The sequence below is a fragment of the Dendropsophus ebraccatus genome, chromosome 3 (assembly GCF_027789765.1).
Source record: "Dendropsophus ebraccatus isolate aDenEbr1 chromosome 3, aDenEbr1.pat, whole genome shotgun sequence".
Classification (NCBI taxonomy): Eukaryota; Metazoa; Chordata; class Amphibia; order Anura; family Hylidae; genus Dendropsophus; species Dendropsophus ebraccatus.
The window spans coordinates 189,671,519-189,698,374 of record NC_091456.1 but is presented as its reverse complement, the minus strand read 5'-3'; the positions used below and the strand labels follow the sequence as shown (position 1 = coordinate 189,698,374).

Here is a 26,856-nt window from a genome sequence, read left to right as displayed (position 1 = left end):
CTGAACTAAAGACGAGAGGGGGAAAAGCGGCCATGTTTTTGTAGCACTGGATAACCCCTTTAACCATAGCCTTGGCCATCACCAACTTCCTCCCTTCATCTTCTTCTAGCCAACCCCCCTCCAATATATAAAAGATATCACCATCCCCTGCCAGTAGGGGAACAACATCGGGAACCCTCAACCCTCCTTTAGCCGTTGGGACAAACAATCCCCCAAGTTTCATCCTTACTCTCTTCCTGCCCCAAATTAAAGAGTTAAACAAAGCTCCAATCCATTTAAAGTATTTATTCTCCAACCACACTGGAGCCGCTCCAAAAACATATTCCGGCCTTTCTTTCTAAGGTAAGTATCGTTTCTTTAACATTCAACATATTATAGTCAGCAATATTTCTGCAGACATGAATACCCAAGTATGAGAAGCTACCCCCTTCTTCCACCACACGTAAGGGCGGGAAGGATAACCCCTCATTTACTTCTAGAGGCAACAGTACCGATTTGAGCCCAACTCCTGGATTATATCAATTACTCTGGGAATTGCTACCAGCGGATCTGCATATAAAGAGATTCTCACCCCTCCCCCCCCCTCGCCCCAAACCCCTCCAACTCTGGACAGGATCTAACCAGTATTGCCAAAGGCTCAATACATAGGGCGAAGAAGACACAAAGAAAAAAAGGTCTTGTGCTAAAAATCGTTCATTTATTTTCAGATGAAAAAAACTTTATAAGGATGCGTTCACACCTACAGGATCCGCAGCGGATTTTCATGCTGCGAGTTTGCAGCGAAATCAGCTGCGGATCCTGTACTGTAAAGCTCAATGGGTCCCCTACACGCAGCGGATTGGCTGCCTGCATGGGACCCGGCCCCTTTAACCCCTGCGCCGCCGCTGGCAGCTTACAGCCCCGACCCCCTTAAACCCCCGCACCGCACGCCCGATCGCCGCCCCGCCCCCCCTCGCACACACGATCGCAGCCGTGCAGGGGAGCCGGGAGCATCACACAGCCACGGCCCGAGCAGGTGATGTATGCTCGGGGCCGGGACTGCAATCGGGCCTGCTGGCGGAGCGGGGTTTAAGGGGGCCCGGGGCTGTAAGCTGCGGGCGGCGGCGCAGGGGTTAAAGGGGCCGGGTCCCATGCAGGCAGCCAATCCGCTGCGTGTAGGGGACCCATTGAGCTTCACAGTACAGGATCCGCAGCTGATTTCGCTGCAAACTCGCAGCATGAAAATCCACTGCGGATCCTGTAGGTGTGAAGCACCCTAAAAAATAGTATATATATATATATCATTTTTTTAAAAGTTTTTAAAGTTCTTTATCTGAAAATAAAATGAACGATTTTTAGCACAAGCCTTATATAAGGCTTTGACTGTATTTTTTTAAATTGGGTTAAAAGAGAAATGGATAAAAAAATAGACCCATATTATACAATTACTGTTATATACCCATTGGAACGTGTGTTTCTCAATACAGCAAAGAGCAGAGGGGAGAGAGGACAACCCTGACTAGTTCCACGGGACAAGTTAAACATCCTAGAATGAGTTCCAGTGACGCTCACCACGGCTTTTGCATTTGTATACAATAACTTGACCCTCCCAATGAATCCCTCCCCTAAGCCAAAACTGACAGGACGCAGAGCTTCTAATATTCCACACAGAATAGTTACAGCCGGTGACTGAGGAGAATGTGTGACTGTTCTCTGCATTTACTGGTCACTACTCACCTGGGCTGTTACCTGTAGTGATGTCCTCCTTATACTGCTCATCACTGCTGTCATCTGTCTCTTCTTTTTCCCTCATGTTTATAGCATTGATACAGTTCAGATTCTTCCCCATAGGAATGTTCTCCTTATACTGCTCATCACCGCTCACATCTGTCTCTTCTTCCTCTTCTTTTACCTTTATGTCGGTATCATTACAACAGTTTAGATTATTCACTCTAGTAACTTCTTCCTTATACTGCTCATCACTGCTCACATCTGTCTCCTCTTCTGCTTTTACGGTCATATCTGTAGTATTGATCTCAATTAGATCTTCCCCCTGAGTCATAAGATGTGAGAGAAATATTGTAAAAGTCATCAGACAGGAGGAGAAGTCAGGTGGGATGTACAGATCATAGGGAACATCTCCATCTACCTGATCCTGATCCTGTGGGAGAAGAGGACGGGGACATCTCTCTGGTGCTGTTCTCTTACTGGATCTGACTGGAGGGAACACATACAGAGACTGAATTCATTCTTTCCATCCAGATAATACAGAGAGGAGGTGTGTATATAGTCCTGTCTATTACCTGCTGATGGGAGGGGCTGCTGATCCTCCAGCATCACATCCTTGTACTGATCCTTGTGTCCTTCTACATACTCCCACTCCTCCATGGAGAAATAGACCGCCACGTCCTGACACCTTATAGGAACCTGACACACACAATGATCACACAGTCATCCCCCCCACCCCTCCAGTGGTGTTACTGTATAATGTCCCAGCATTCCCAGCAGCCACAGTCTCACCTCTCCACTCAGCAGCTCCACCATCTTGTTGGTGACTTCTAGGATCTTCTCTTCCTCCATTTCCTCATGTATCAGGGGCCCCGGGATTGGGCTCAGGGTTCTTCCCCATCCTTCACACCCAGGGGCCCCACAGCGCCCACTAGAGGACTTCTTCACTACTGTGTAATCCTGTGTATGGAGAGACACATTACTATCACTCCATCCATTCCCAGAATCCCTCACCTCTCCAGTCCTATCCATCTGTTATTCCATAGATAAGAATGATGTCATGATGACATCACTCCCAGAATCCCTCACCTCCCCAGTCCTATCCATCTGTTATTCCATAGATAAGAATGATGTCATGATGACATCACTCCCAGAATCCCTCACCTCCCCAGTCCTATCCATCTGTTATTCCATAGATAAGAATGATGTCATGATGACATCACTCCCAGAATCCCTCACCTCCCCAGTAAGCAGGAAGAGTATGTGTAGGGTGAGGGTTATTATCCTCTCGGCCATCTTGTCTCTGTCTCTCTCCATGGTTGATGGGTCGGTCTCTTATATAGAAGATATCAGCAGAGGATCCTGGAGAGATGAATAGAAAGTAGAGGATACAATGTATAATAAAGAATGGGAAGAAAAAGTACAACAATCCCGGCACAGCGATAGGAAGAGACAAGTTATCAATGTGTAAGGCTAGGTTCACACTGCGTTTATAGCATCCGTTTAACGGATCAGTTTTTTGCAAAAAACGGATGCATTTGTGTGCATCCGTTTTTGATCCGTTTTCCATTGACTTCCATTATAAAAAAAAACAGATCAAAACGGATGTTTTTTTTACGCACAATAAAGTACTGTTGACACTACTTTTTTGACCGTTAAAAATCCGGATCCGTTAAACGGATGCTGAAAACGCAGTGTGAACCTACCCTAAGATGTTTGAGCTCCTGTGATGCGTCATAGAGGAAAAAAATATAAAGGGGTTATCCAGCGCTACAAAAACATGGCCACTTTCCCCCTGCTGTTGTCTCCAGTTTGGGTGGGGTTTTGAAACTCAGTTCCATTGAAGTAAATAGAGCTTAATTGCAAACCACACCTGAACTGGAGACAAGAGTAGGGGGAAAAGTGGCCATGTTTTTGTAGCGCTTGATAACCCCTTTAACTGTAACTCTGGGAGCGCTTAAAGTGATTATCCAATGTGATCCCTCCATACTGCCCCCCTCCCCCTTAGCACAGCTGGATGCCCCCTCTCCCCTGAACACTGTAAATCTCCTACCTGTCTGGCAGCCAGTGGGCAGATCCCAGGAGGCAGCAGCAGCAGCAGAGCACACTAGCAGGAGGAGGGGGAGGGGCAGGAAGGATTTCCACATGTACCTTGTGTCTGGCCCCTCCTCCTCTCCAGTGATTGGTGCTTAGGAGGCAAGGGGCGGGGCAGTCCAGCAGCAGCCCATAACAAGTCAGGAAGCCGCCTGCAGAGCTGTACAGGAGCCGTGTGCTTCCAGGACCTGCCATGATGTCACAGTCATGTGATCAGTCACATGGAGGAGGAGGAGTCACATGATCAGGGGCTGCTGCTCAGTGTATGCAGGACTCTGCTGTGCTGGATGAGCTGAAGTGATGTGTATGCAGCAGAGCTGTGTGTGTGTGATGTGTGTGGAGCAGAGCTGTGTGTGTTATATATGCCTGCAGCAGAGCCCTGTGTGTAATGTACATGTAGCTGAGCTGTATGTGTGTAATGTACATGTAGCTGAGCTGTATATGTGTGTAATGTACATGTAGCTGAGCTGTATGTGTGTAATGTACATGTAGCTGAGCTGTATGTGTGTAATGTACATGTAGCTGAGCTGTATGTGTGTAATGTACATGTAGCTGAGCTGTATATGTGTAATGTACATGTAGCTGAGCTGTATATATGTGTAATGTACATGTAGCAGAGCTGTATGTGTGTAATGTACATGTAGCTGAGCTGTATATGTGTAATGTACATGTAGCTGAGCTGTATATGTGTAATGTACATGTAGCTGAGCTGTATGTGTGTAATGTACATGTAGCTGAGCTGTATATATGTAATGTACATGTAGCTGAGCTGTATATATGTAATGTACATGTAGCTGAGCTGTATATGTGTTCCAGAACTCCCCTGAGTGTAATCTCCGCGCTTCCTTCTATAATGATACTTACTTACAGTTTCATCTGATGTCACCTTCGCTCTCCATTGTTTGGTATTTCGGAGCTCGGGGAAGTGGGAGATCACCCCGGGAGGATGGCAGCGAGCCGGGCAGAGGTCTCTTTGGACGTGTTACATTGAGGAGCGACGAAATCTTCACCTCTCACCAAGTGTAATTTACCATTTCTAAAGACTAGTTCACACAGAAGACGTTACCGCTCCCAAAGTCTTTTTTTTATTATTATTTTTAGCATCGCACCACATGCAGATATAGACAGACTACGCTGCATTTTTCCTTTTTTTCCCCATAGACAAAACATCATTTCTATATACAATATTGGTGATTTTTGGAGTGTTTTCCCCCAATTGTTCAACAGAAATTCTGGCACAAGATAAAGAATCACATGACTGTAGGGGATAAAAGTAAGAGGAAAGAAATATTTATAGTAATTTATACATAAAGGAGTATTCCGCTGATACATAACTTTTGATGTTGCTGCCCATGGTGAGACTAACAATTCCTTCTATACTTGTTATTATCTATTCAGTCTCCTTCCCCCAGTTCTGAGCTGCTGCTTTCTGCTGAACAAAAAAATCTGCGTGAGCTTTTCTCTTTGTCTCCTCCCCCCTCCCTTCTGAGACGGCTGATGTAAACAAGTCCCTGGCAGGCTTTGGCTATGTTCCCACATTTTTTCTGTCCAGATTTTTTTTCAAAATCACATCTGTCATTACTCAGTTTGGCCGCCAATCAGTGCAAAGACGGCTATTAGTCCATTATTCCAGTTCAGGTGGACTGATCGCTCATTGGATGTGTCTTTAATTGAACAATCCATTAAATTTAATAGTAAAGATGGTAAAAAAAAGAAAAACTGTGTGTGAACCACTAAAAAATAACCTCTGTTGCTTGTAAAAAACGGCCGCAAAATTTTTTTTTTTTTAAAAAGACACCTTTTCTGTTATTTTTTCTAGGTGAGAACATAGCCTATATCTGCAACTCTGTAGCTTCTTTGTAATGCAGAAGTTGCAGATAGGGACTTGTTTACATCAGCCGTCTCAGAAGGGAGGGGGAGGAGGGGAGACTGAGAAAAAAGTTCACACAGATTTTTGTGTCTTCACTAGAAAGCATCAGCTCAGAACTGGGGGAAGGAGACTGAATAGATAATAATAAGGATGGAAGGAACAGTTAGTTTCACCAAGGGCAGAGGGGAGGCTGATTATAGCTCTATGGGGTACACAGGGAGCTGCTGTCAGTAAGTGCAGTGAGTACAGTTACTAATACTATACACAGAACTATTCTACTAGACATGAGCGAATTTACAGAAGAAATGAAGGGAATCACATTGTTCTTATCTGACATCTGCTCATCAGGCTGCAATCTTTTATGTCTGCTCCGTGCCGCTCCTCCCAGAGTGCTGGGAGAAGATGGATCCAGTCCTATGAAACTGGGAGGAGGTTCCCAGAACTGGATCCATCTTTTCAAGCAGACTTCAAAGCAGGCAGTCTGATGAGCAGAATGCAGATAGGAAAGAAGCCATTCCCTTCATCCCTACTGTAAATTCACTCATCTCTATTTTTCACTATAAAATGCAGATTTTCCTTCATCATCCTTTAGAATTCTTTATATTCATTAACCTCATTGTGAAGAGGAAAATGGCTTCTCCCTTTTGTGAGTTCTTTGATGGATCACAAGATGTGGTTTTGAATTAAAATATTTTCCACAATCTGAACATGAAATTGGCTTCTTCCCTGAGTGAGTTTTTTTTATGGTAAAGAAGAGTTGATTTCTGAGCAAAACACCTGTAACAGTCTCAAAATAAAAACAGCTTTTCCCCTGTGTGAGTTCTCTGATGCATAACAAGATCGGATTTCTGAATAAAACACTTCCCACATTCCGAACATGAAAATAGCTTCTCCCCAGTGTGACTTCTCTGATGCTTCACAAGACATGATTTCTCAGTAAAACACTTCCCACATTCTGAACATGAAAATGGCTTCTCACCTTTGTGAGATTTTTTATGTCTATCAAAAACTGATCTCTGAGCAAAACATCTTTTACATGTTGGGCACGAAAATGGCTTCTCCCCTGTGTGAATTCTTTGATGTGTAACAAGACCCGATTTCCGAGTAAAACATTTTCCACATTCTGCACATGAAAATGGCTTCTCCCCTGTGTGAATTCTTTGATGGGTAACAAGCTTTGATCTCTCATTAAAACATTTCCCACATTCTGAACATGAAAATGGCTTCTCTCCTGTGTGAATTCTTTGATGTTCAACAAGTTTTGATTTCCTTTTAAAACATTTCCCACATTCTGAACATGAAAATGGTTTCTCCCCCGTGTGAGTACTCTGATGCTTAACAAGACATGATTTCTCAGTAAAACATTTCCCACATTCTGAACATGAAAATGGCTTCTCCCCTGTGTGATTTCTCTTGTGCCTAACAAGAACTGATTTCCAAGTAAAACATTTCCCACATTCCGAACATGAAAATGGCTTCTCCCCCGTGTGAGTTCTCTGATGGGTAACAAGACCTGATTTATAAGTAAAACATTTTCCACATTCCGAACATGAAAATGCCTTCTCCGCCTCTGTAAGATATTTTTTATGGGTAAAACATTTTTCACATTGTGAACATGAAACCTGAGGCTTTCCTGTATTTGCTCTTTGATGTTTATCGTCTTCTCTGTAAATGTCAGCTTGCTGTGATGGAGCAGAAGATAGGACTTGTATAACAGGATGAGATGAAAGATCTTTGCTGTGAGGGGCTGAGGGTGTATCTGGGATAGTGGACGGCTCCTCATACGTATCTTGTGTGATATGATCCTCTGAGGAGATCTGATGTCCCCCTGAGCTCCTGGTAGAATCATCTGCAAAGGAGAAAATACCATCTCTCTTATTTCCCAGTAATAGAAGCTTAAACATATTGCAGACATGGAAAGTTACTCTTTTTTATGTAACATAATAAGAATGATCAAATGCAGTGACGTCCCCAACCCGGCCGTTCTCTGGCTACATACGACCTTGGTAAGTGTTCAGAATCTTCCACACAGCTCTCTGGATGACCCTCCTCGAACAAGAGACGTCACAGCGACTCCCCAGTCCAGGGCCTATTCTGTCAGTGTAGAGGAGGTTTCTCCCCAACACAGAACACACTGACCCACCCCCCCGGCTACTTGCTATACTCGGTGCCTATTCCAACAGCAGTGCTCTCATCTGGCAGGCGCTCTGTGTGTGAGGCCCAAGACAGCGCTGAGATGTAAAAGGTAGGTATCTAACACTGCTTCAAGGGGACAGTGTGTGTATGAATGTGTGTGTATATATATATATTGTAGGGATCTTCCCGGGGGATGGTGTGTTTGGACACAGTTCACAGCAGACTTGGACTTGTAAAATAACAGCTTGGCGTTTATTTGCAGCATAAACCGTCCACCAAACAAAACCCAGCAGCACCGTGCTTTAAGAATAAAACAAACAAAAAGGTCTTGCCCGTCTGGGCGCTTACTAACAGGTCTTCTCACCTATCTGACACTATAACACAGCGTCTTTCGCCTGGATACCGCAGGGTGTATATTTGCTCCAGCCGTGGCTGCATTCGCAGCTTCCACCAAACACACTGGCTGAGAGCGACCACCTGCAGCTCTGCAGAGCTTTTACCTTTTCCAGGCTCATCAAATCACACCTGATCACAAGACCCAAACTTGATCGTGGGGAGGGAATGGCAAGTCCCACTACCAAAACCTACCTGCCATTCCATGTAAATCCAGGCCCGGTAAAAATAAATAATAACTCAGCAGCATAACACTGCTGAGCAAGAGATCCCTCCTGGACTCACCATCTCACACTATGCATCAGCCTGGGTGAGATGTACACCCCCTCGAACACATCTCCAGTGACACGTCTACAATATATATATATATATATATATATATATATATATATATATACACAGGGGGGCAAACAGGGGGCATACCTGGCTGCTTAGGGGGAAGGGGGGGAGGTTGGGCAGATGCTTTCAACATAGATTCGAAAATTTTAAATCCAGTTGGGACAGGTTGATCCATCTTCCCTTCATGTCTGTTCCCTGCAGATGGTATCAGGAAGCTGGACTGGAGGTTATTGCTGTTATATGCCCGAACACCTGGAAAGTTCTGGCCCCAATTAGATCTGGGTTGTTATAGAAGATGAAAGAGGATTCTTGTTCTGCCACTATAGATGCAGCAGCATGGGACTGATAGTGATATATTGTCCGCTGGGACTGTGCTGTATATTAGAATTTAGGCTGAATGATTATATAGCTGGAAAACTGACAGGACACAGAGCTTATAATATTCCACACAGAATAGTTACAGCCGGTGACTGAGGAGAAGGTGTGACTGTTCTCTGCATTTAGTGGTCACTACTCACCTGGGCGGTTACCTGTAGTGATGTCCTCCTTATACTGCTCATCACTGCTGTCATCCGTCTCTTCTTCTTTTGCCCTTATGTCTGTAGCATTCATACACTGCAGATTCTTCCCCATAGAAATGTCCTCCTTATACTGCTCACCACCGCTCACGTATATCTCCTCCTCTTCTTTTTTCATCATCACATATGTAACATTAATAGAATTCAGATCCTTCGCTGTAGTAATGTTCTCCTTATACTGCTCATCACTGCTCACATCTGTCTCTTCTTCTTCTTTTACAGTCACACCTGTAGCATTGATCTCAATTAGATCTTCCCCCTGATTCATAAGATGTGAGAGAAATATTGTAAAAGTCATCAGACAGTAGGAGAAGTCAGGTGGGATGTACAGATCATAGGGAACATCTCCATCTACCTGATCCTGATCCTGTGGGAGAAGAGGACGGAGACATCTCTCTGGTGCTGTTCTCTTACTGGATCTGACTGGAGGGAACACATACAGAGACTGAATTCATTCTTTCCATCCAGATAATACAGAGAGGAGGTGTGTATATAGTCCTGTCTATTACCTGCTGATGGGAGGGGCTGCTGATCCTCCAGCATCACATCCTTGTACTGATCCTTGTGTCCTTCTACATACTCCCACTCCTCCATGGAGAAATAGACCGCCACGTCCTGACACCTTATAGGAACCTGACACACACAATGATCACACAGTCATCCCCCCCACCCCTCCAGTGGTGTTACTGTATAATGTCCCAGCATTCCCAGCAGCCACAGTCTCACCTCTCCACTCAGCAGCTCCACCATCTTGTTGGTGACTTCTAGGATCTTCTCTTCCTCCATTTCCTCATGTATCAGGGGCCCCGGGATTGGGCTCAGGGTTCTTCCCCATCCTTCACACCCAGGGGCCCCACAGCGCCCACTAGAGGACTTCTTCACTACTGTGTAATCCTGTGTATGGAGAGACACATTACTATCACTCCATCCATTCACAGAATCCCTCACCTCTCCAGTCCTATCCATCTGTTATTCCATAGATAAGAATGATGTCATGATGACATCACTCCCAGAATCCCTCACCTCCCCAGTCCTATCCATCTGTTATTCCATAGATAAGAATGATGTCATGATGACATCACTCCCAGAATCCCTCACCTCCCCAGTCCTATCCATCTGTTATTCCATAGATAAGAATGATGTCATGATGACATCACTCCCAGAATCCCTCACCTCCCCAGTAAGCAGGAAGAGTATGTGTAGGGTGAGGGTTATTATCCTCTCGGCCATCTTGTCTCTGTCTCTCTCCATGGTTGATGGGTCGGTCTCTTATATAGAAGATATCAGCAGAGGATCCTGGAGTGTTGGGAGATGAATAGAGAGAAGAGGATACAATGTAACACAACTCATCATAAACTTGAGCAAAAAAGTAAAAGTTCTGGCTCCAGTAACATATCAGTACAGGACAGAAACTTACCCAGTCCTGAAGGGGTTAATCCTCCTGCTCCTGCACTGTGGTGACTAAATCCAATACCGTAAAGGGACCTTACTGGGGGCGGGAACACAGCTCCCAGGCAAGCCCCGCCCCGGCCGGATTTCATTGGCTGTTCCACCTGTACAGGAGCCGTGTGCTTCCCCTGTGCTTACAGGACCTGCCATAATGTCACAGTCATGTGATCAGTCACATGGAGGAGGATGAGTCACATGATCAGGGGCTGCTGCTCAGTGTATGCAGGACTGTGTGTGATGTGTGTGGAGCAGAGCTGTGTATGTGTGTAATGTACATGTAGCTGAGCTGTATGTGTGTAATGTACATGTAGCTGAGCTGTATATGTGTGTAATGTACATGTAGCTGAGCTGTATATATGTGTAATGTACATGTAGCTGAGCTGTATGTGTGTAATATACATGTAGCTGAGCTGTATATATGTGTAATGTACATGTAGCTGAGCTGTATATATGTGTAATGTACATGTAGCCGAGCTGTATGTGTGTAATGTACATGTAGCTGAGCTGTATGTGTGTAATGTACATGTAGCTGAGCTGTATATGTGTGTAATGTACATGTAGCTGAGCTGTATGTGTGTAATGTACATGTAGCTGAGCTGTATATGTGTAATATACATGTAGCTGAGCTGTATGTGTGTAATGTACATGTAGCTGAGCTGTATATGTGTGTAATGTACATGTAGCTGAGCTGTATATGTGTAATATACATGTAGCTGAGCTGTATATGTGTAATGTACATGTAGCTGAGCTGTATGTGTGTAATGTACATGTAGCTGAGCTGTATATGTGTAATGTACATGTAGCTGAGCTGTATGTGTGTAATGTACATGTAGCTGAGCTGTATATGTGTAATGTACATGTAGCTGAGTTGTATATTTGTAATGTACATGTAGCTGAGCTGTATATGTGTAATGTAGATGGTGGAGATCGGGGTCCCTCTGTGTGGCCTTCAGGCTGTTGTTTGTCCTTGAGAAAGTGATGTGATATCTTGATACGTGTTGGGATATGAATAGAACCTAGTGAAGAATATACTGAACCAGTTACTGATTCGGATGTCCCAGTGTTTCTCTCCAGATGCTGAAAGATGTTACAGGGAGCAGAGACTGATATGGACGTCCGCTGAGATCAGAACAAGAACCTGGAGGTGGGGGGGGAGCGTTCCAGAACTCCCCTCCTGAGTGTAACCTCCGCGCTTCCTTCTATAATGATACTTACTTACGGTTTCATCTGATGTCACCTTCGCTCTCCATTGTTTGGTATTTCGGAGCTTGGGGAAGTGGGAGATCACCCCGGGAGGATGGCAGCGAGCCGGGCAGAGGTCTCTTTGGGCGTGTTGCATTTAGGAGTGACGAAATCTTCACCTCTCACCAAGTGTAATTTACCATTTCTTCAGAATAGTTTACGGGGGGGGGGGGGGGGGGGGGGGGGGCGTATGCGCGCTGCTCGGCGGTGAGGAAGTTACTTGTGAGCTCCGCTCTACCTGCATCTCTAACTGCAAAATTCAGCGGCTCCGCAGCTTCTAACCTTGTCCTACCTGTCGAGGAACATGTCTAAAACGAACAAGAAGGATAAAAATCGCCTTACCAAGTTGTTGTCGCGGTCCATTCCAGATATCTTCTGCGACATGCAAGGCCCACAGGATGACTCCGGCGCCATCTTAGCTTCCTCCCGGGCCTTGGAGGAGACAGATGGCGCAGAGCAGCTGCCTGATCCACAGGACACTCCAGCACTATTCTGGTTTATCCAAAGCATGTTCCGACATGAACTCCAAAAGGTCTTGGCAGAATTGAGCTCACAGATCCAAGAACTGGGTCAATGGGTCTTCTGATCCATTAGTCCTTGACCTCGCTGAGGAGATGGTATGCTTTGACCGAATACATCACGCTCTCACTAGACCACGTAATGCCGACATCCCTTGTGATGTCATTTTGTGCCTCCATTATTCAGAGGTGAGAGACGCTATAATGGCTGCGTCCCGCAATCTGGACCCCCTTCGGGGATGTCGCCATTGGTGCGCTTGTATACGGACCTGGCGTCTACCAGTTTGGAAAGAAGAAGGTTATTTCATGCTGAAGCACAATGTGAAATATCGCTGGGGTTTCCCATCTTCATTAAGCTTTACCATCAATAATCGTGCATACGATCAGGTCCTAGGTCTCCTTTCTCCTCTGTTCCTCACCCGGGGTGGTCCGTCGTCTTCCTAGAGGACCTCGCTTCACAGTCAGAGTACGCGCGGTGATGAGCGGCCTCCAGGTCAGTGAAGATGCGGCAGTTCGGGATTACATATCGTGCTCTCCCCTACTACCACAGTGGTCCGACAGTGTCCGGAAGTAAGCTGCAGTCTCGGCCTCACTAACCGGAAGTACGTCACGCCGAATTGTCGGACCACACGTCACACGCGCACGCCGGAAGTCGCGTCACAGCACTTTTGGTCCAGCGCCATTATTCAAAAGGACAGCACGACCAGGACGAATAGTCTTCTGCTGAGATGGATTCCTCTACTTTAGAAAAGACTGCATCAGTGGTAACCGTGAGTAATTTCAGTCACGCTTCCGTGTGCCGATCTCTGCATGCTCAGTACGCTGCCAATGCCAACTCTGCATCTGGGACACCATTTTCCTCCAGGACTATTATAGCTTGTCACTACATTACCTATGGGCTCCTTTCAGCCTTAGGCTGGGTTCACACGTTACGGGAAGTTGTCCGTGCTCACGGACAATTTTACAGCCCATTGCTTTCTATTGGGCTTTTCAGATGTTCCGTGATTTCAAAGACCCATGATCCGTTCCGTTAAAAAATAGGACATGTCATTACTCGGAACGGATGCATGGAAAGGATCCCCCATAGAAATCAATGAGATCCTTGTTTTTCACGGATGTACACGGATGTGACATCCGTGTTCATCCGTGAAAAACACGGGTGTGATGTGTAATCAATGTAATTTAAAATGCTTTAACACAGATCCATGAAAAAAACGGACACGGATACAAAACGGATGAAAAACTGACTGTTTTGCACAGATCACGGAGGTTGCTGCCGGATCACAATCACGGACCAGGAAAAACACTGAACGTGTGAATGCAGCCTTAGGGGCTACCTTCCTGGTTCACCTTACTGTCTGTGGGGCAAATAGGTCACCTATGGAGATGTGTGTGTGTGTGTGTGTGTGTATATATATGTATATGTTGTTTATAGATATATATACATGGTGGGTGTGGGTGTGTGTATGTGTATATATGTGTGTATATATATATATATATATATATATAAGCATACACAGATTCTTAGATTTTTCGGCTCTCATGTTTACTTTAATAGACTAAAGAATCTACTGCTGCATCAACCTCTGCAGCTAAAAAAGAGATCTAGAGCTCCTGGAAGGAAATGTGTATCCTGTAATAGCAAGATTCCATTTAACTATAAAAAGAATATCTGCTCAGGATGCATAGGGGACATTATAAAAGAAAGATACAGCTTCCTTCCTCCAAGATACAAGACAGATGATGAAGGATGAGATCCCAGCCTCTATGGCTAACCTGCCTGCTAACCCTCCACCAGCTGTCCCTCCTCCATCACATCCACCAGCTGCTCCTCCTAGAAGGGAAGCCTCTCTGGTCATCCCTCAAAATACAGATCCTGACCCTCCTGCTTCAGTTTCTATTGATACAGCCTCAATAATTGCTTCTAGTTCAAAAAGACGGGAAAGACATTCGTCAGCTTCATCGTGTCACTCTGGCTAGATCTCTGAATCTATAGATCTGATGTCTGATGATACCGAGCCTAAAGAGGAGATAAAAAAATATATTCTCTCCTCTGATCATACCTTAGCACTCCTTAGAGCAGTAAGGAGTGCATTGGGTATGGAGGAAGTACAGGAGGAGATAGCAGCAAAAGACCAGATGTTTCAAGGCCTTAAAACAAAGAAAAAACTGATCTTCCCTGTCCATGAGACACTCCAGTCTTTAATTTCAGATGAATGGACTGAACCTGAAAAAAAGTTGCAGGTTTCAGGCGAGATTAAAAGACGACTCCCCTTTAGCGAAGAAGATACTGCTAACTGGGGAGAGATCCCAATAATTGACGCTCAGGTAGCCAAAGTAACTAAAAAGACTATTTTGGCATTTGAAGACTCTTCACAACTAAAGGATCCTATGGACCATAAGGCAGAAAGCTTACTCAGGAGGTCATGGGAGACCGTGTCATACTCGATAATAAATAATATTGCATCCACTTGTGTTGCAAAAGCTTTACATTTGTGGATAGGGCAATTTGAGAAAGATCTAAATAGCCGTTGTTCCAGAGAAAGGATTATTAATTCCCTTCCTTTACTTAAAGACGCTACATCTTTTTTAGCAGCCGAGACAGAGTCAGTTACATTTGTGGCCAAAGACTGTGCTCTGACTAACGCAGCACGTAGGGCCCTCTGGTTAAAAAACTGGACCGGGGATATCACATCAAAATCGAAACTCTGCGGAATTCCCTTTGAGGGAAAACATGTATTTGGCTCCGCCCTCGACAAAATTATAGAAAAGGGCGCAGTCAAAAAGAAGGCTCTTCCAGAAAACAAAGCTCTGGAAAAGAAAGAGCAGTTTAAGAAGCCAAAATTCCAGGAAACCTAGCGTGGTAAGGGCAAAGCTGGTTGCTGGAGCTATCAGAAGGAGGGCAAAGGGAAGAATATTTTTTACAACCCCAAGCCCTCCCAGGACAAGCAGTGACACTTGTCTTGTAGGCGGGAGTCTGTCAGAAAGTGTTATCACAGAGAACAACTGGGTCCTAAATATCATCAGGGAAGGCTACCAATTAGAATTTACTCATCCTCCCCCGAAAAAGATTTTCCATCTCTCAACAGTCTCCAGGTCCCCTACAATCAGGAATGGTGGCAAGTGTTCTAAAGCTCCACCACATGAATGTCATCTCCCCTGTACCACCAGAAGAGAGAGGGTCAGGGCATTATTCAGGTCTCTTCCTAGTGAGGAAACCAAACGGAACATACCGACTAATAATAAATATGAAACCATTGAACAAATATGTAAAATATCTGAAGTTCAAGATGGAGTCGATAAAGTCCACTACATCATTGATAGCAAAGAACGCCTGGATGGTCTCTCTAGACCTCCAGAAAGCGTATTATCATGTTCCAATTCATCCCAAATCTCAAAAATTCCTGAGAATAAAGTAAAAAGATATGTCATTTACAATTCCGGGCTCTTCCCTTCGGGATATCATCGGCGCCCAGAATTTTCAGCAATGTTATGTCAAAGGTAATATCTTTCCTCCACATACAGGGCATAAACATAGTGGCTTATCTGGACGACATGCTACTAGTAGCAGACTCCAAGGAAAAAAGATACTACAGAACCTAGAGACCACACGCAATCTTCTCTGGGCTTGATTATATAACGACAGCGAGTCAGACCTGGTTCGATCTCCCAGAAATTTTTTTCTAGGGATTCTTCTGGATTCAGGCCTCCAGATGTCGTTCCTCCCAGAGGAAAAAATAGCAAACCTACTGTCAAAAATTCAAAGATTCAGGGGCAGATTGCTTCCTTCAGTCCGGGAAGCAATGTCTTTATTAGCAATGTCTTTGTCACTCCAGGACATTACAGGCGCAGATACTGAAGGTATGGAACAAGAAGTCTACAGGGCTCGAAAAGAAATACTCCTTTACGCCACAGGTCAGGTCCTCCCTTCGTTGGTGGCTTACCCGAGAGAATCCCAAACCCCAAGAATCAACTAGAAAGGAAGTTGCCCAAACCCCAAGAATCAACTAGAAAGGAAGTTTCAGACCTTGGATGTACGTAGGATAGTACTTCAATATATCGAGGCCACTGCCCCATGGCGGATAGACGAAAACCTTTTCCTTCAGTTTCAAGGAAAAAATAAAAGCTAAAAAATCATCAGCGTACCATTGCAAGATGGATAAAAAATGCCCTCTCAGAGGCATACCAATCTCAAAATCTTCCATCTCCAATTAATATACAAGCCCAATTAATGAGGTCAGTCTCAACTTCCTGGACCGAGAGAGCATCTGCATCCATAGAACAGATCTGCAGAGCAGCAACATGGTCGTCGTCTCACACCTTTATGCGACACTATCGACTACAACTCCAAAGTAATAAAGACTTGCCCTTTGGACGAAAAGTTCTTCAGGCTGTAGTCCCTCCCTAAGGTAAATGTTGGTATTTCTCCTATGGTGCCGTCGTGAAGGTGTGGAGAGAAAATAGGATAAGTGCTTACCGGTAAGCTAGTTTCTTCGAACCTTCACGACGGCACCAGTTACCCTGCCTAGTATTATATATGATGTATGATACTCACGTGGTGCTAGTTACTGTTACAAAGGCACTGGTGCTGAAGGGAAGGGGAGGGGCTTTTAACCTCTCGTGCTTTTTACTGTCCCTAGGGTACAACCTATCCTCGTTGTACCCGTCGTGAAGGTTTGAATTAACCAGCTTACCAGTAAGGACTTATCCTATTTTTCCCTTTTCTCTTTTTGCATTTTTTCATTTCACTGATGGGAAGGTGACTTGTTGCATTGCCGGTTGCAGATAGTCACCCATGTTGCCTACCATGTTTGGAAGCTGCTGGCTGGACGGATTTTCAGCTATGGAATATTCAGTTTGGAATATTGTTTCTGTGTGTGGTTTTCTTGTCTTTTTTTTTTCTGTTTGTATTGTCGGAGCAATCTGTCCTGCACCATGCCCAACGAGTATTTCTGCACTTATCAAGATGTCTATGTACCTGCTATATGGGACCAAGCTTCACGAGTACCGTCCCATAGAGGTTGCTCTTATTACTCCCCCTTACACTATCATTATACAAGGATAGACTGGATCCTGGCGAATGCCATGGCACTCCCAACCTTACTATATGCCCGACAGGTTTTATCAGCATGGTCGGACCATGACATGGTGTTGGCCGAATTTGATATGGTTGGTAAACTTTCCACGCCTTTCCGTTGGTGTTTAAATGAATCACTGATTACGAATCCACACATATGTTCACAACTACGGGACGATTTGCAGACTTATCTACAGGTCAACACTACGTCATTGTCGGACCCTAGGTAGGATGGTTGGCCTATATGAAGGTTAGGATTATATCGGTGGCAACTGAGGTTCGAAATAGTGCGGTCCCGGCACACCAAGATTTCATAAAAACAAATAAACTTTATTACATCATCATTTTAAAAGCAGGTAATGATTCCACGCTGTGTTGTAAGATCGACACGTTTCGCGCAAGCACGCTTAGTCATGATCTGATAGTAGTATACAAACACATATTTAAAACGAAAATAGTGTTGCAAATGAGTGCTATTAGGAAGAGGCTTGTGTGATCTCACTTGCGCTCCCAGGTTTGTGGCATGTTCACATTAATATATAAGGCGTATATAGCTCATAAGCTTAAGCCCAATGTGAATATGTGCCTATAAACAAGGGATCAGAGGCAATCTACCGTACTTAATTCAACGCTATATCTATATAAAGCTATTTAGTATACTAAACATCAACTAAATGCTAACCTCCAGGACAGAGAAGGTACTTTGGTGGACACAGGCTACATATTACAGATGGGCGAACAAGCCAGATAAACGCTTAGCCAAGATGTGCACACAAAAACAGAATTTCAATCAAATCCATAAATTACAGTTACGTCCTGGGGTTTACTCTTCCCATCCTGACCGTATCTATAGCACTTTTCATTCTTTCTACTCAATTTTATACGCTCAACCATCTACCCCCTCTCAGACTCGGATACAAGATTATTTAGCTTCCTTTTCTTTGTCCACTTTGCCGAAAGAGGATTGTGAAGTAATAACATCGGAAGAACTTCACGAAGCTATAAAGAGGTTAAAATTAGGCAAGGCTCCTGGATCAGATGGTTTTTCAGCTCTTTATTATAAAAAATTTTTCTTCCCTCCTGATAAAACCTCCTGTCCTTTTTTAACTCTCTCCCCGACCTTACTTCTCTCCCTACTGAATTTCTTGACACCTTAATTACCGTAATCCCAAAACCCAATAGAGATCCTTCTCTTTCTACTAACTATCGCTCAATCTCACTTATTAATTTACACGCCAAACTCCTTACTTTCTGCCGGTCTTAACTACTTTCTTCTTTTTTTTTTTTTTAATTCTCAATTTTATTCAATTTTTACATTTATATAAAACCAACATTACAATAAACACGGACAAGGGTGCAAAGGCACATATCCATAAGATCACAGCAAGAATGGAAAAGTTTACAACTGCAATATAACAAAACAGGAACTTTCCACAGCTCCCGGGTGGAACGGTAAAGCATGTGTATGAAAAAGCTTGGGAGTGAGCGAACGCTTGGTCCAGGACCAAAAGAGAATAATGGAGAAGAAGGGAAAGGAAGAAGGGGGGGCAGAGAAGAAGAGAAAGAGGGAAAATAAAGGGGTGGTGGTGGTATGTGGGAGGGTAGGTAAGGTCAAGGAGCTCCTCACTGAGCCAGAAGGGTCTTGTATTCATTTGTTTCGGTTAATTGATCCCAATAAAACCACGCCCGGAAAAATCTAGCATCCAGTCGGTGTAGTTGAGCATAGTTACATAGTTAATAAGGTTAAAAAAAAAACATATGTCCTTCAAGTTCAACCAAGGAGGGGATGGATACAGGGGAGGGGTGATGCATTTATATTATTTTGGTCTAAGAACTTGTCTAGCCCTGTTTTGAAGCCCTCTACTGTTGTTGCTGTGACCAGATCCTGTGGTAGACTGTTCCACAGATTCACAGTTCTCATTGTAAAGAAGGCTTCTCGCCTCCGAAGGTTGAACCTTTTTTTCCCCAGGTGGAGGCAGCGCCCTCTTGTCTCTCCGGGCGGAGGCAGCGCCCTCTTGTCTCTCCAGGCGGAGGCAGTGCCCTCTTGTCCTTTGAGGGGGTTTTACCTGGAACATCTTTTCCCCATATCTCTTGTAGGGGCCATTTATATATTTAAATAAATTAATCATATCTCCCCTTAAACGTCTCTTCTCCAGACTAAACAAATGTAATTCTTTTAATCTCTCCTCATAACTAAGATGCTCTATTCCCCTTATTAGTTTAGTTGCCCGTCTTTGTACCCTCTCCAGCTCTAGAACATCCTTTTTATGAATCTGGTTCCAAAACTGGACGGCATACTCCAGATGAGGCCGCACCAAAGATTTATAAAGCGGTAATATTATATCCCTGCCCCGAGAGTCCATGCCTGTTTTAATGCATGACAATATCCTGCTGGCCTTAGAAGCAGCTGACTGACATTGTGTGCTGTTCTGTAGTCTATTATCTACAAGTATACCCAGATCCTTCTCTATCAGTGACTCTCCCAGAGTAACTCCCCCCAGGACATATGATGCATGCGGGTTATTCCTCCCCCTAGGACATATGATGCATGCGGGTTATTAGTACCCAGGTGCATAACTTTACATTTATCCACATTGAACCTCATTTGCGTCACCATTATTTAGGGGTCCTACATGCTCTGACCTTGGTTTTTATGCATTAGTATATTTGAAGAATTTTTGGGGGTTTCTTTTGCTATCTATAGCTACCTGTCTTTCATTGTGAATTTTTGCTGCTTTTATTACATTTTTACAGGTTTTGTTGACTTCTTTGTAATGTTTAAAGGCTAAAGACCCCTCTAATTTGTATTTTTTGAATTTTGGATTTCAACCCCAATCCCATACCCTCCTATACCTCGTGATAAAACGTAATAGTTCTCTGGATACTCTAACTATCCCTCTTTGTTTACAACAGTTAGATCTGATCTTCGTAAATGGAATGTCCCTCATCTGTGGTGGTTAGGCAGGATAAATGCGGTCAGGATGGCGGTCACTCTGGGTACTGTACTATTTTCGCTGCTTGCCACTTCCCCTGGTGCGCTCCGACCTAGATGGACTACAGCGTGATGTACTGAAATTTATATGGAATGGTAAAAGACCTCGTATTGATAATAAAATTATGCTAATCCATAAACATGCAGGAGGTCTCTCCGTCCCTCATTTTGGTTGCTATTATACGGTTGCCTATTTCAGGGAACCCTATGTTTATACGCCATGGAAGATTTTAGACGCCATCATGATCTCCCATTGGTAGAATCTTTTAGAATGCGGCAGATATTTTCATTTTAACAAACTTATTGCGTTAGGTCTTAATGTGCCAATTTGTCTTTATTTTTGTTGGGTATTCTGCTTTATAGTTGTTTGTTCAGTCAGACTGTGCTCTGACACTATGGAGCAGATTTATCAAACATGGTGTAAAGTGAAACCCCTAGCAACCAATCAGATTCCACTTTTCATTCCTCACAGACTCTTTGGAAAATGAAAGGTGGAATCTGATTGGTTGCTAGGGGCAACTGAGCCAGTTTCACTTTACACCATGTTTGATAAATCTCCCCCCCATGTTTTTGTATTCCTCTTCTTTTCCAGCCGAATATTGCCCATTATGCTATGTATAATGCAATCCGATGCAAATTAATAAACTTGATATGTTTGATACTAAAGACTAGTTCACACAGAAGACGTTACCACTCCCAAAGTCTTTTTTTTCCCCTAGCTTTCGCACCACATGCAGATATACACAGTCTATGTTACAATATCGTAAAATGACAAAAAAAACCTTTCCAGATGGTATACAGCAGAGATGTCACACCTACAGCTGCAAAACTACAATTCTGATCATGTCTGATAGCCAATGCTTAAAGGGGTTATCCTGTTAGTAAAACATGGCCACTTTCTTCCAGAGACAGCACTGCTCTTGTCTCCAGTTTGGGTGTAACTTAGTTCTATTGAAGTGCATGGAGGTTAAAGTGACACTGCCCCCCCCCCCTTTTTGCATTCTAACTTATCTACACAGGTGTAAAGGGTAAATTTAGCGGTTTTCATACCTTATTTTATATGATACATCATGGTTCTTGTTCAAGTAAAAAGTGATCTTTCATCAACTGCAGACTGTGCTAAGTGGGCGGGGTTTCACTGCAACATCACCACTTAGCCCCACAGTGTCACCGTTGGCCCCACTCCCTCGATGACCATTGGAACAGGCTGGCCTAAAGGTCCATGCCCCACCCCCTCTATGTGCTGATGACGTTACGGACCAACGGTGGCGCTGTGGGCTAAGTGCCGTTGTAGCTGTGAAGCCCCGCCCACTTAGCACAATCTGCAGATGATGAAAGATCACTTTTTACTTAAACAAGAACCATTACGTATGATATAAATAAGGTATGAAAACTTATAAATTTACCCATTACACCTGTGTAGAGAAGTCAGAGCGCAAACAGGGGGTTACAGTATCACTTTAAATGTAAACCACACCTGACCTGGGGACGAGTGGTGCTGTCTCTGAAAGAAAGTGGCCATGTTTTTCTAACACTTGATAACTTCTTTAAGCGTAGGCTGTACACCCATGATGGAGATTGTAGTTCATCATTGTAGTCAATGGGGAAAAAATGGAAAGCAATACCCACAGGAGGTCTCTGCTATGGTTTTCCTCAGTACATTTGCAGACTCTGCATTTTGTCTTTTTCCCCATAGATTAATATGGAGGGAATAAAAAACATCATTTCTATATACATATTGATGCTTTTTGGAGTGTTTCACCCCAATTCTTCAACAGAAATTCTGGAATCACAAGATAAAGAATCACATGACTTGCACACATAAAAAAAATTGAGGAAAAAATATCTAGTAATTTATGCTAATACATAACTTCTGATATGTTGCTGTCCATGGTGAGACTAACATTTCCTTCCATAGTTGTTATTATCTATTCAGTCTCCTTCCCCCAGTTCTTAGCTGCTGCATGCTGCTGAAGATACAAAAATCTGTGTGTGAGCTTTTGGGCCCTATTCCACTGGCCGAGCAGGGCCCGATCAACGATGTAAACGAGCGACAATCTGCTAGATCGGCGCTCGTTTACTGGGCCTATTCCACGGCCCTGATGATCGTTAAGCGAGGGCTGCAGGGACATCGTTACTGATGTCCTTGCAGTCCTTGTTTCATACATTACCTGTCTGGGCTGCAGGTCTTCTTCTTCCTCCCAAACCCGCGCCGCAGCAGCTTCGGAGCAGGGCTGTCTGAACTGACAGACCACCCAGCCAATCACTGGCCGCGGAGGTTCCGGCCAGTGATTGGCTAAACGGTCTGTCAGTTCAGACAGGCCCACTCCGAAGCTGCTGCGGCGAGACCCCCGAGGAGAAAGAGAAGACCTGCAGCCCAAACAGGTAATGTATGATGCTGCTGAAATCGTTGGTCGCCGCCGCGCACCGCTATTCAACCGTAGCGATGCGCTGGTGGCGAACAATGATTTTAGGTCTGAACCTAAATGAACAATCAGCCGATGACACGATCGGCTGATTGTTCTCTCTATTAGGCGGAGCGATAATTGGCCGAATCGGGCCGATTTGGCCGATAATCGCTCCATGGAATAGGCCCCTTTCTCTCAGTCTCCCCTCCTCCCCCCTCTCTTCTGTGACTGCTGATGTAAACAAGTCCCTATCTGCAACTTCTGCATTACAAAGAAGCTACAGAGTTGCAGATAAAGGCTATGATCACACCAAGTGAAAATAAGAGAAAAGGTGTGTTTTTTTTTTTTATTCACGGACGTCTTTTGCAAACAACGGACGTCATTTTTTAGTTGTTCACACACGGTTTTTCTTTTTTCACCGTCCCTTTAATTAAAAAGGACTTTAATTAAAAGGACGGTGAACAAAGAAAAACTGTGTGTGGACAACTAAAAAATTACCTTTTCTCTTATTTTTACTTGGTGTGAACATAGCCTTTATTGGCAACTCTGTAGCTTCTTTGTAATGCAGAAGTTGCAGATGGGGACTTGTTTACATCAGCCATCATAGAAGGGAGGAGGGGGAGACGGAGAGAAAAGCTCACACACAGATTTTTGTGTCTTCAGTAGAAAGCAGCAGCTCAGAACTGGGGGAAGGAGACTGAATAGGTAATAAGTATGAAAGGAATTGTTAGTCTCACCATGGGCAGAGGGGAGGCTGATTATAGCTCTATGGGGTACACAGGGAGCTGCTGTCAGTAAGTGCAGTGAGTACAGTTACTAATACTATACACAGAACTATTCTACTAGACATGAGCGAATTTACAGTAGGAAGGAAGGGAATCACTATCTGACATCTGCTCATCAGGCTGCAATCTTTTATGTCTGCTCTGCTCCGTGCCGCTCCTCCCCGGGTGCTGGGAAAAGATGGATCCAGTCCTATGAAAGTGGGAGAAGGTTCCCAGGACTGGATCCATCTTTTCAAGCAGACTTTAAAGCCGGCAGTCTGATGAGCAGAATGCAGATAGGAAAGAAGCCATTCACTTCGTTCCTAATGTAAATTCGCTCATCTCTATTTTTTACTATAAAATTTTCCTTCATCATCCTTTAGAATTCTTTATATTCATTTACCTCATTGTGAACAAAATGGCTGCTCCCTTTTGTGAATTTTTTCATGAACCACAAGATGCGATTTCAAATTAAAACATTTCCCACATACTGAACATAAAAATGGCTTCTCCCCTGTGTGAGTTCTTTTATGGTTAAGAAGACTTGCTTTCTTAGCAAAACACTTCCCACATTCCGAACATAAAAATGACTTTTCCCCTGTGTGAGTTCTTTGATGCTTAACAAGAACTGATTTCTCAGTAAAACATTTCCCACATTCGGAACATGAAAATGGCCGCTCTCCAGTGTGAGTTCTCTGATGCTTAACAAGAACTGATTTCTCAGTAAAACGTTTCCCACATTCCAAACATAAAAATGGCTTCTCTCCTGTGTGAGTTCTCTGATGCGTAACAAGAACTGATTTCTCAGTAAAACAGTTCCCACATTCCGAACATGAAAATGGCTTCTCCCCTGTGTGAGTTCGCTGATGCTTAACAAGATCTGATTTATTAGTAAAACATTTCCCACACTCTGAACATAAAAATGGCTTCTCTCCTGTGTGAGTTCTCTGATGCTTAATAAGATCTGATTTATGAGTAAAACATTTCCCACACTCTGAACATGAAAATGGCTTCTCAGTTTTGTGAGAACTTTGATGTCTATTAAGAACTGATTTCTGAGCAAAACATCTTCCACATATTGGGCACGAAAATGGCTTCTCCCCTGTGTGAATTCTTTGATGGGTAAGAAGACCCGATTTCCGAGTAAAACATTTTCCACATTCTGAACATGAAAATGGCTTCTCCCCTGTGTGAATGTTTTTATGGTAAAGAAGACTTGATTTGTGATTAAAACATCTCCCACATTCTGAACATGAAAATGGCTTCTCTCCTGTGTGAATTCTTTGATGGTCAACAAGACTTGATTTCTGAGTAAAACATCTCCCACATTCTAAACATGAAAATGGCTTCTTCCCTGTAAGACATTTTTTGTTAGTAAAGCATTTTTCAAGTTGTAAATATGAAAACTGAAGCTTTCCTGTATTTGCTCTTTGATGTTCATCATCTTCTCTGTAAATGTCAGCTTGCTGTGATGGATCAGAAGATGGGACTTGTATAAGAGGATGACATGAGAGATCTTTGCTGTGAGGGGCTGAGGGTGTATCTGGGATAGTGGACGGCTCCTCATATGTATCTTGTGTGATATGATCCTCTGAGGAGATCTGATGTCCCCCTGAGCTCCTGGTAGAATCATCTGCAAAGGCGAAAACACAATTTCTCTTATTTCCCAGTAATAGAAGCTTAAACATATTGCAGACATGGAAAGTTACATAAAGTAACACTAGAAAATGTACCCGGCGCTGCCCGGGCATAAAGTGTCAGTGTGTTAATTGGATTTGTTCTAAGGTCCCCAGGGGGCCAAGCTAAAGGTATTGTTTCATCTGAGTTAATCAGTGGAATTAGTGTATACCTGTAGTGCATAGTTGGAGGGGTTCTGTATACCTAAAGTGTATCGTTTTTAGGGGTCCCGCATACCTGTAGTGCATAGTTGGGGGGTGGGGGAGGGGCTGTATACTTATAGTGTATAGTTGGGGGGGGGGATCCTGTATACCCGTAGTGTGTAGTTGGGGGGGGCTGTATACCTGTAGTGTATAGTTGAGGGAGGTCCTATATACTAGTAGTGTATAGTTGGGGGGGGGTTGTATCCCTGTACTGTATAGTTTGGGGAGTCCTGTATACCTGCAGTGTATAGTTGGTGATGGTCCTGTATACCTGTACTGTATAGTTCGGGGGTCCTGTATACCTGTAGTATATAGTTGGTGCTGTATACCTGTAATGTATAGTTGGTGGAGGTCTTGTATACCTGTAGTTTATAGTTTGAGGGTCCTGGGTACCTGTAGTGTATAGTTGGTGGAGGTCTTGTATACCTGTGGTATATAGTTCGGGGGTCCTATATACCTGTAGTGTATAGTTTGAGGGTCCTGTATGCCTGTAGTACATAGGTGGTGGAGGTCCTATATACCTGTAGTGTATAGTTTGGGGTCCTATATACCAGTAGTATATAGTTGGTGGAGTTCCTGTATACCTGTAGTGTGTAGTTTTGGGGTCCTGTATACCTGTAGTATATAGTTGGTGGAGGTCCTGTATACCTTTAGTATATAGTTGGTGGAGGTCCTGTATACCTGTGGTGTGTAGTTTTGGGGTCCTGTATACCTGCAGGGTCGTATTTACCATTAGGCACCAATGGTCTGGTGCCTAGTTTTGGGGTCCTGTATACCTGTAGTATATAGTTGGTGGAGGTCCTGTATACCTTTAGTATATAGTTGGTGGAGGTCCTGTATACCTGTGGTGTATAGTTTTGGGGTCCTGTATACCTGTAGTGTAAAGTTTGGGGTCCTGTATACCTGTAGTATATAGTTGGTGGAGGTCCCGTGTACCTGTAGTGTGTAGTTTTGGGGTCCTGTATACCTGCAGGGTCGTATTTACCATTAGGCACCAATGGTCTGGTGCCTAGGTTAGCAGCTTGTAGAGGGGCAGTACCCTCCCGTTCAGACTTGCCAGAAAATCTGGTGTCTTTTCGAGGGGGGGGGGTATGGCTGTATTGGTCAGGTCTGGTATGGCAGTGTTATCCAGTTACAGTATAGTGGTATTGGTCAGGTCTGGTATGATTGTGTTATCCAGTCATAGTATGGCGGTATTGGTCAGGTCTGATATGGCAGTGTTATCCAGACACAGTATGGCGGTATTGGTCAGGTCTGGTGTAGCAGTGTTATCCAGTCACAGTATGGCGGTATTGGTCAGTTCTGGTAAAGCGGCGTTATCTAGTCACAGTATGGTGGTATTGGTCAGGTCTGGTATGGCGGTGTTATCCAGTCACAGTATGGCAGTATTGGTCAGGTGTGTTATGACA

At 44.0% G+C, this 26,856-nt stretch overlaps 4 protein-coding genes across 4 annotated transcripts in view; all 4 read right to left on the bottom strand.

Annotated features, from left to right (window-relative positions):
* The window catches only part of LOC138787591 (zinc finger protein 850-like), a 29,304-nt gene extending 27,263 nt beyond the window's left edge, over nucleotides 1-2,041 (bottom strand). Inside the window, exon 1 of the mRNA XM_069964937.1 lies at nucleotides 1,717-2,041. Within this exon, the coding sequence (XP_069821038.1) occupies nucleotides 1,717-2,041 (325 nt within the window). The remainder of the gene's footprint in view (nucleotides 1-1,716) is intronic.
* The window catches only part of LOC138786612 (uncharacterized), a 324,608-nt gene that overhangs the window by 156,763 nt on the left and 140,989 nt on the right, over nucleotides 1-26,856 (bottom strand). The gene's annotated exons all lie outside the window — the stretch shown is intronic.
* LOC138786832 (oocyte zinc finger protein XlCOF22-like) lies at nucleotides 6,121-7,467 on the bottom strand (the record flags this gene model as incomplete). Its single annotated transcript, XM_069963900.1, has 1 exon — nucleotides 6,121-7,467. A coding segment is annotated over one exon (1,008 nt), but the record flags the coding sequence as incomplete, so codon positions are not given.
* LOC138787590 (zinc finger protein 208-like) overlaps nucleotides 23,820-26,856 on the bottom strand; it is a gene marked incomplete at its 5' end in the record, with an annotated part of 68,589 nt that continues 65,552 nt past the window's right edge. The window contains one exon of the mRNA XM_069964936.1: nucleotides 23,820-25,200. Coding sequence (XP_069821037.1) covers nucleotides 23,972-25,200 — 1,229 coding nt within the window. The remainder of the gene's footprint in view (nucleotides 25,201-26,856) is intronic.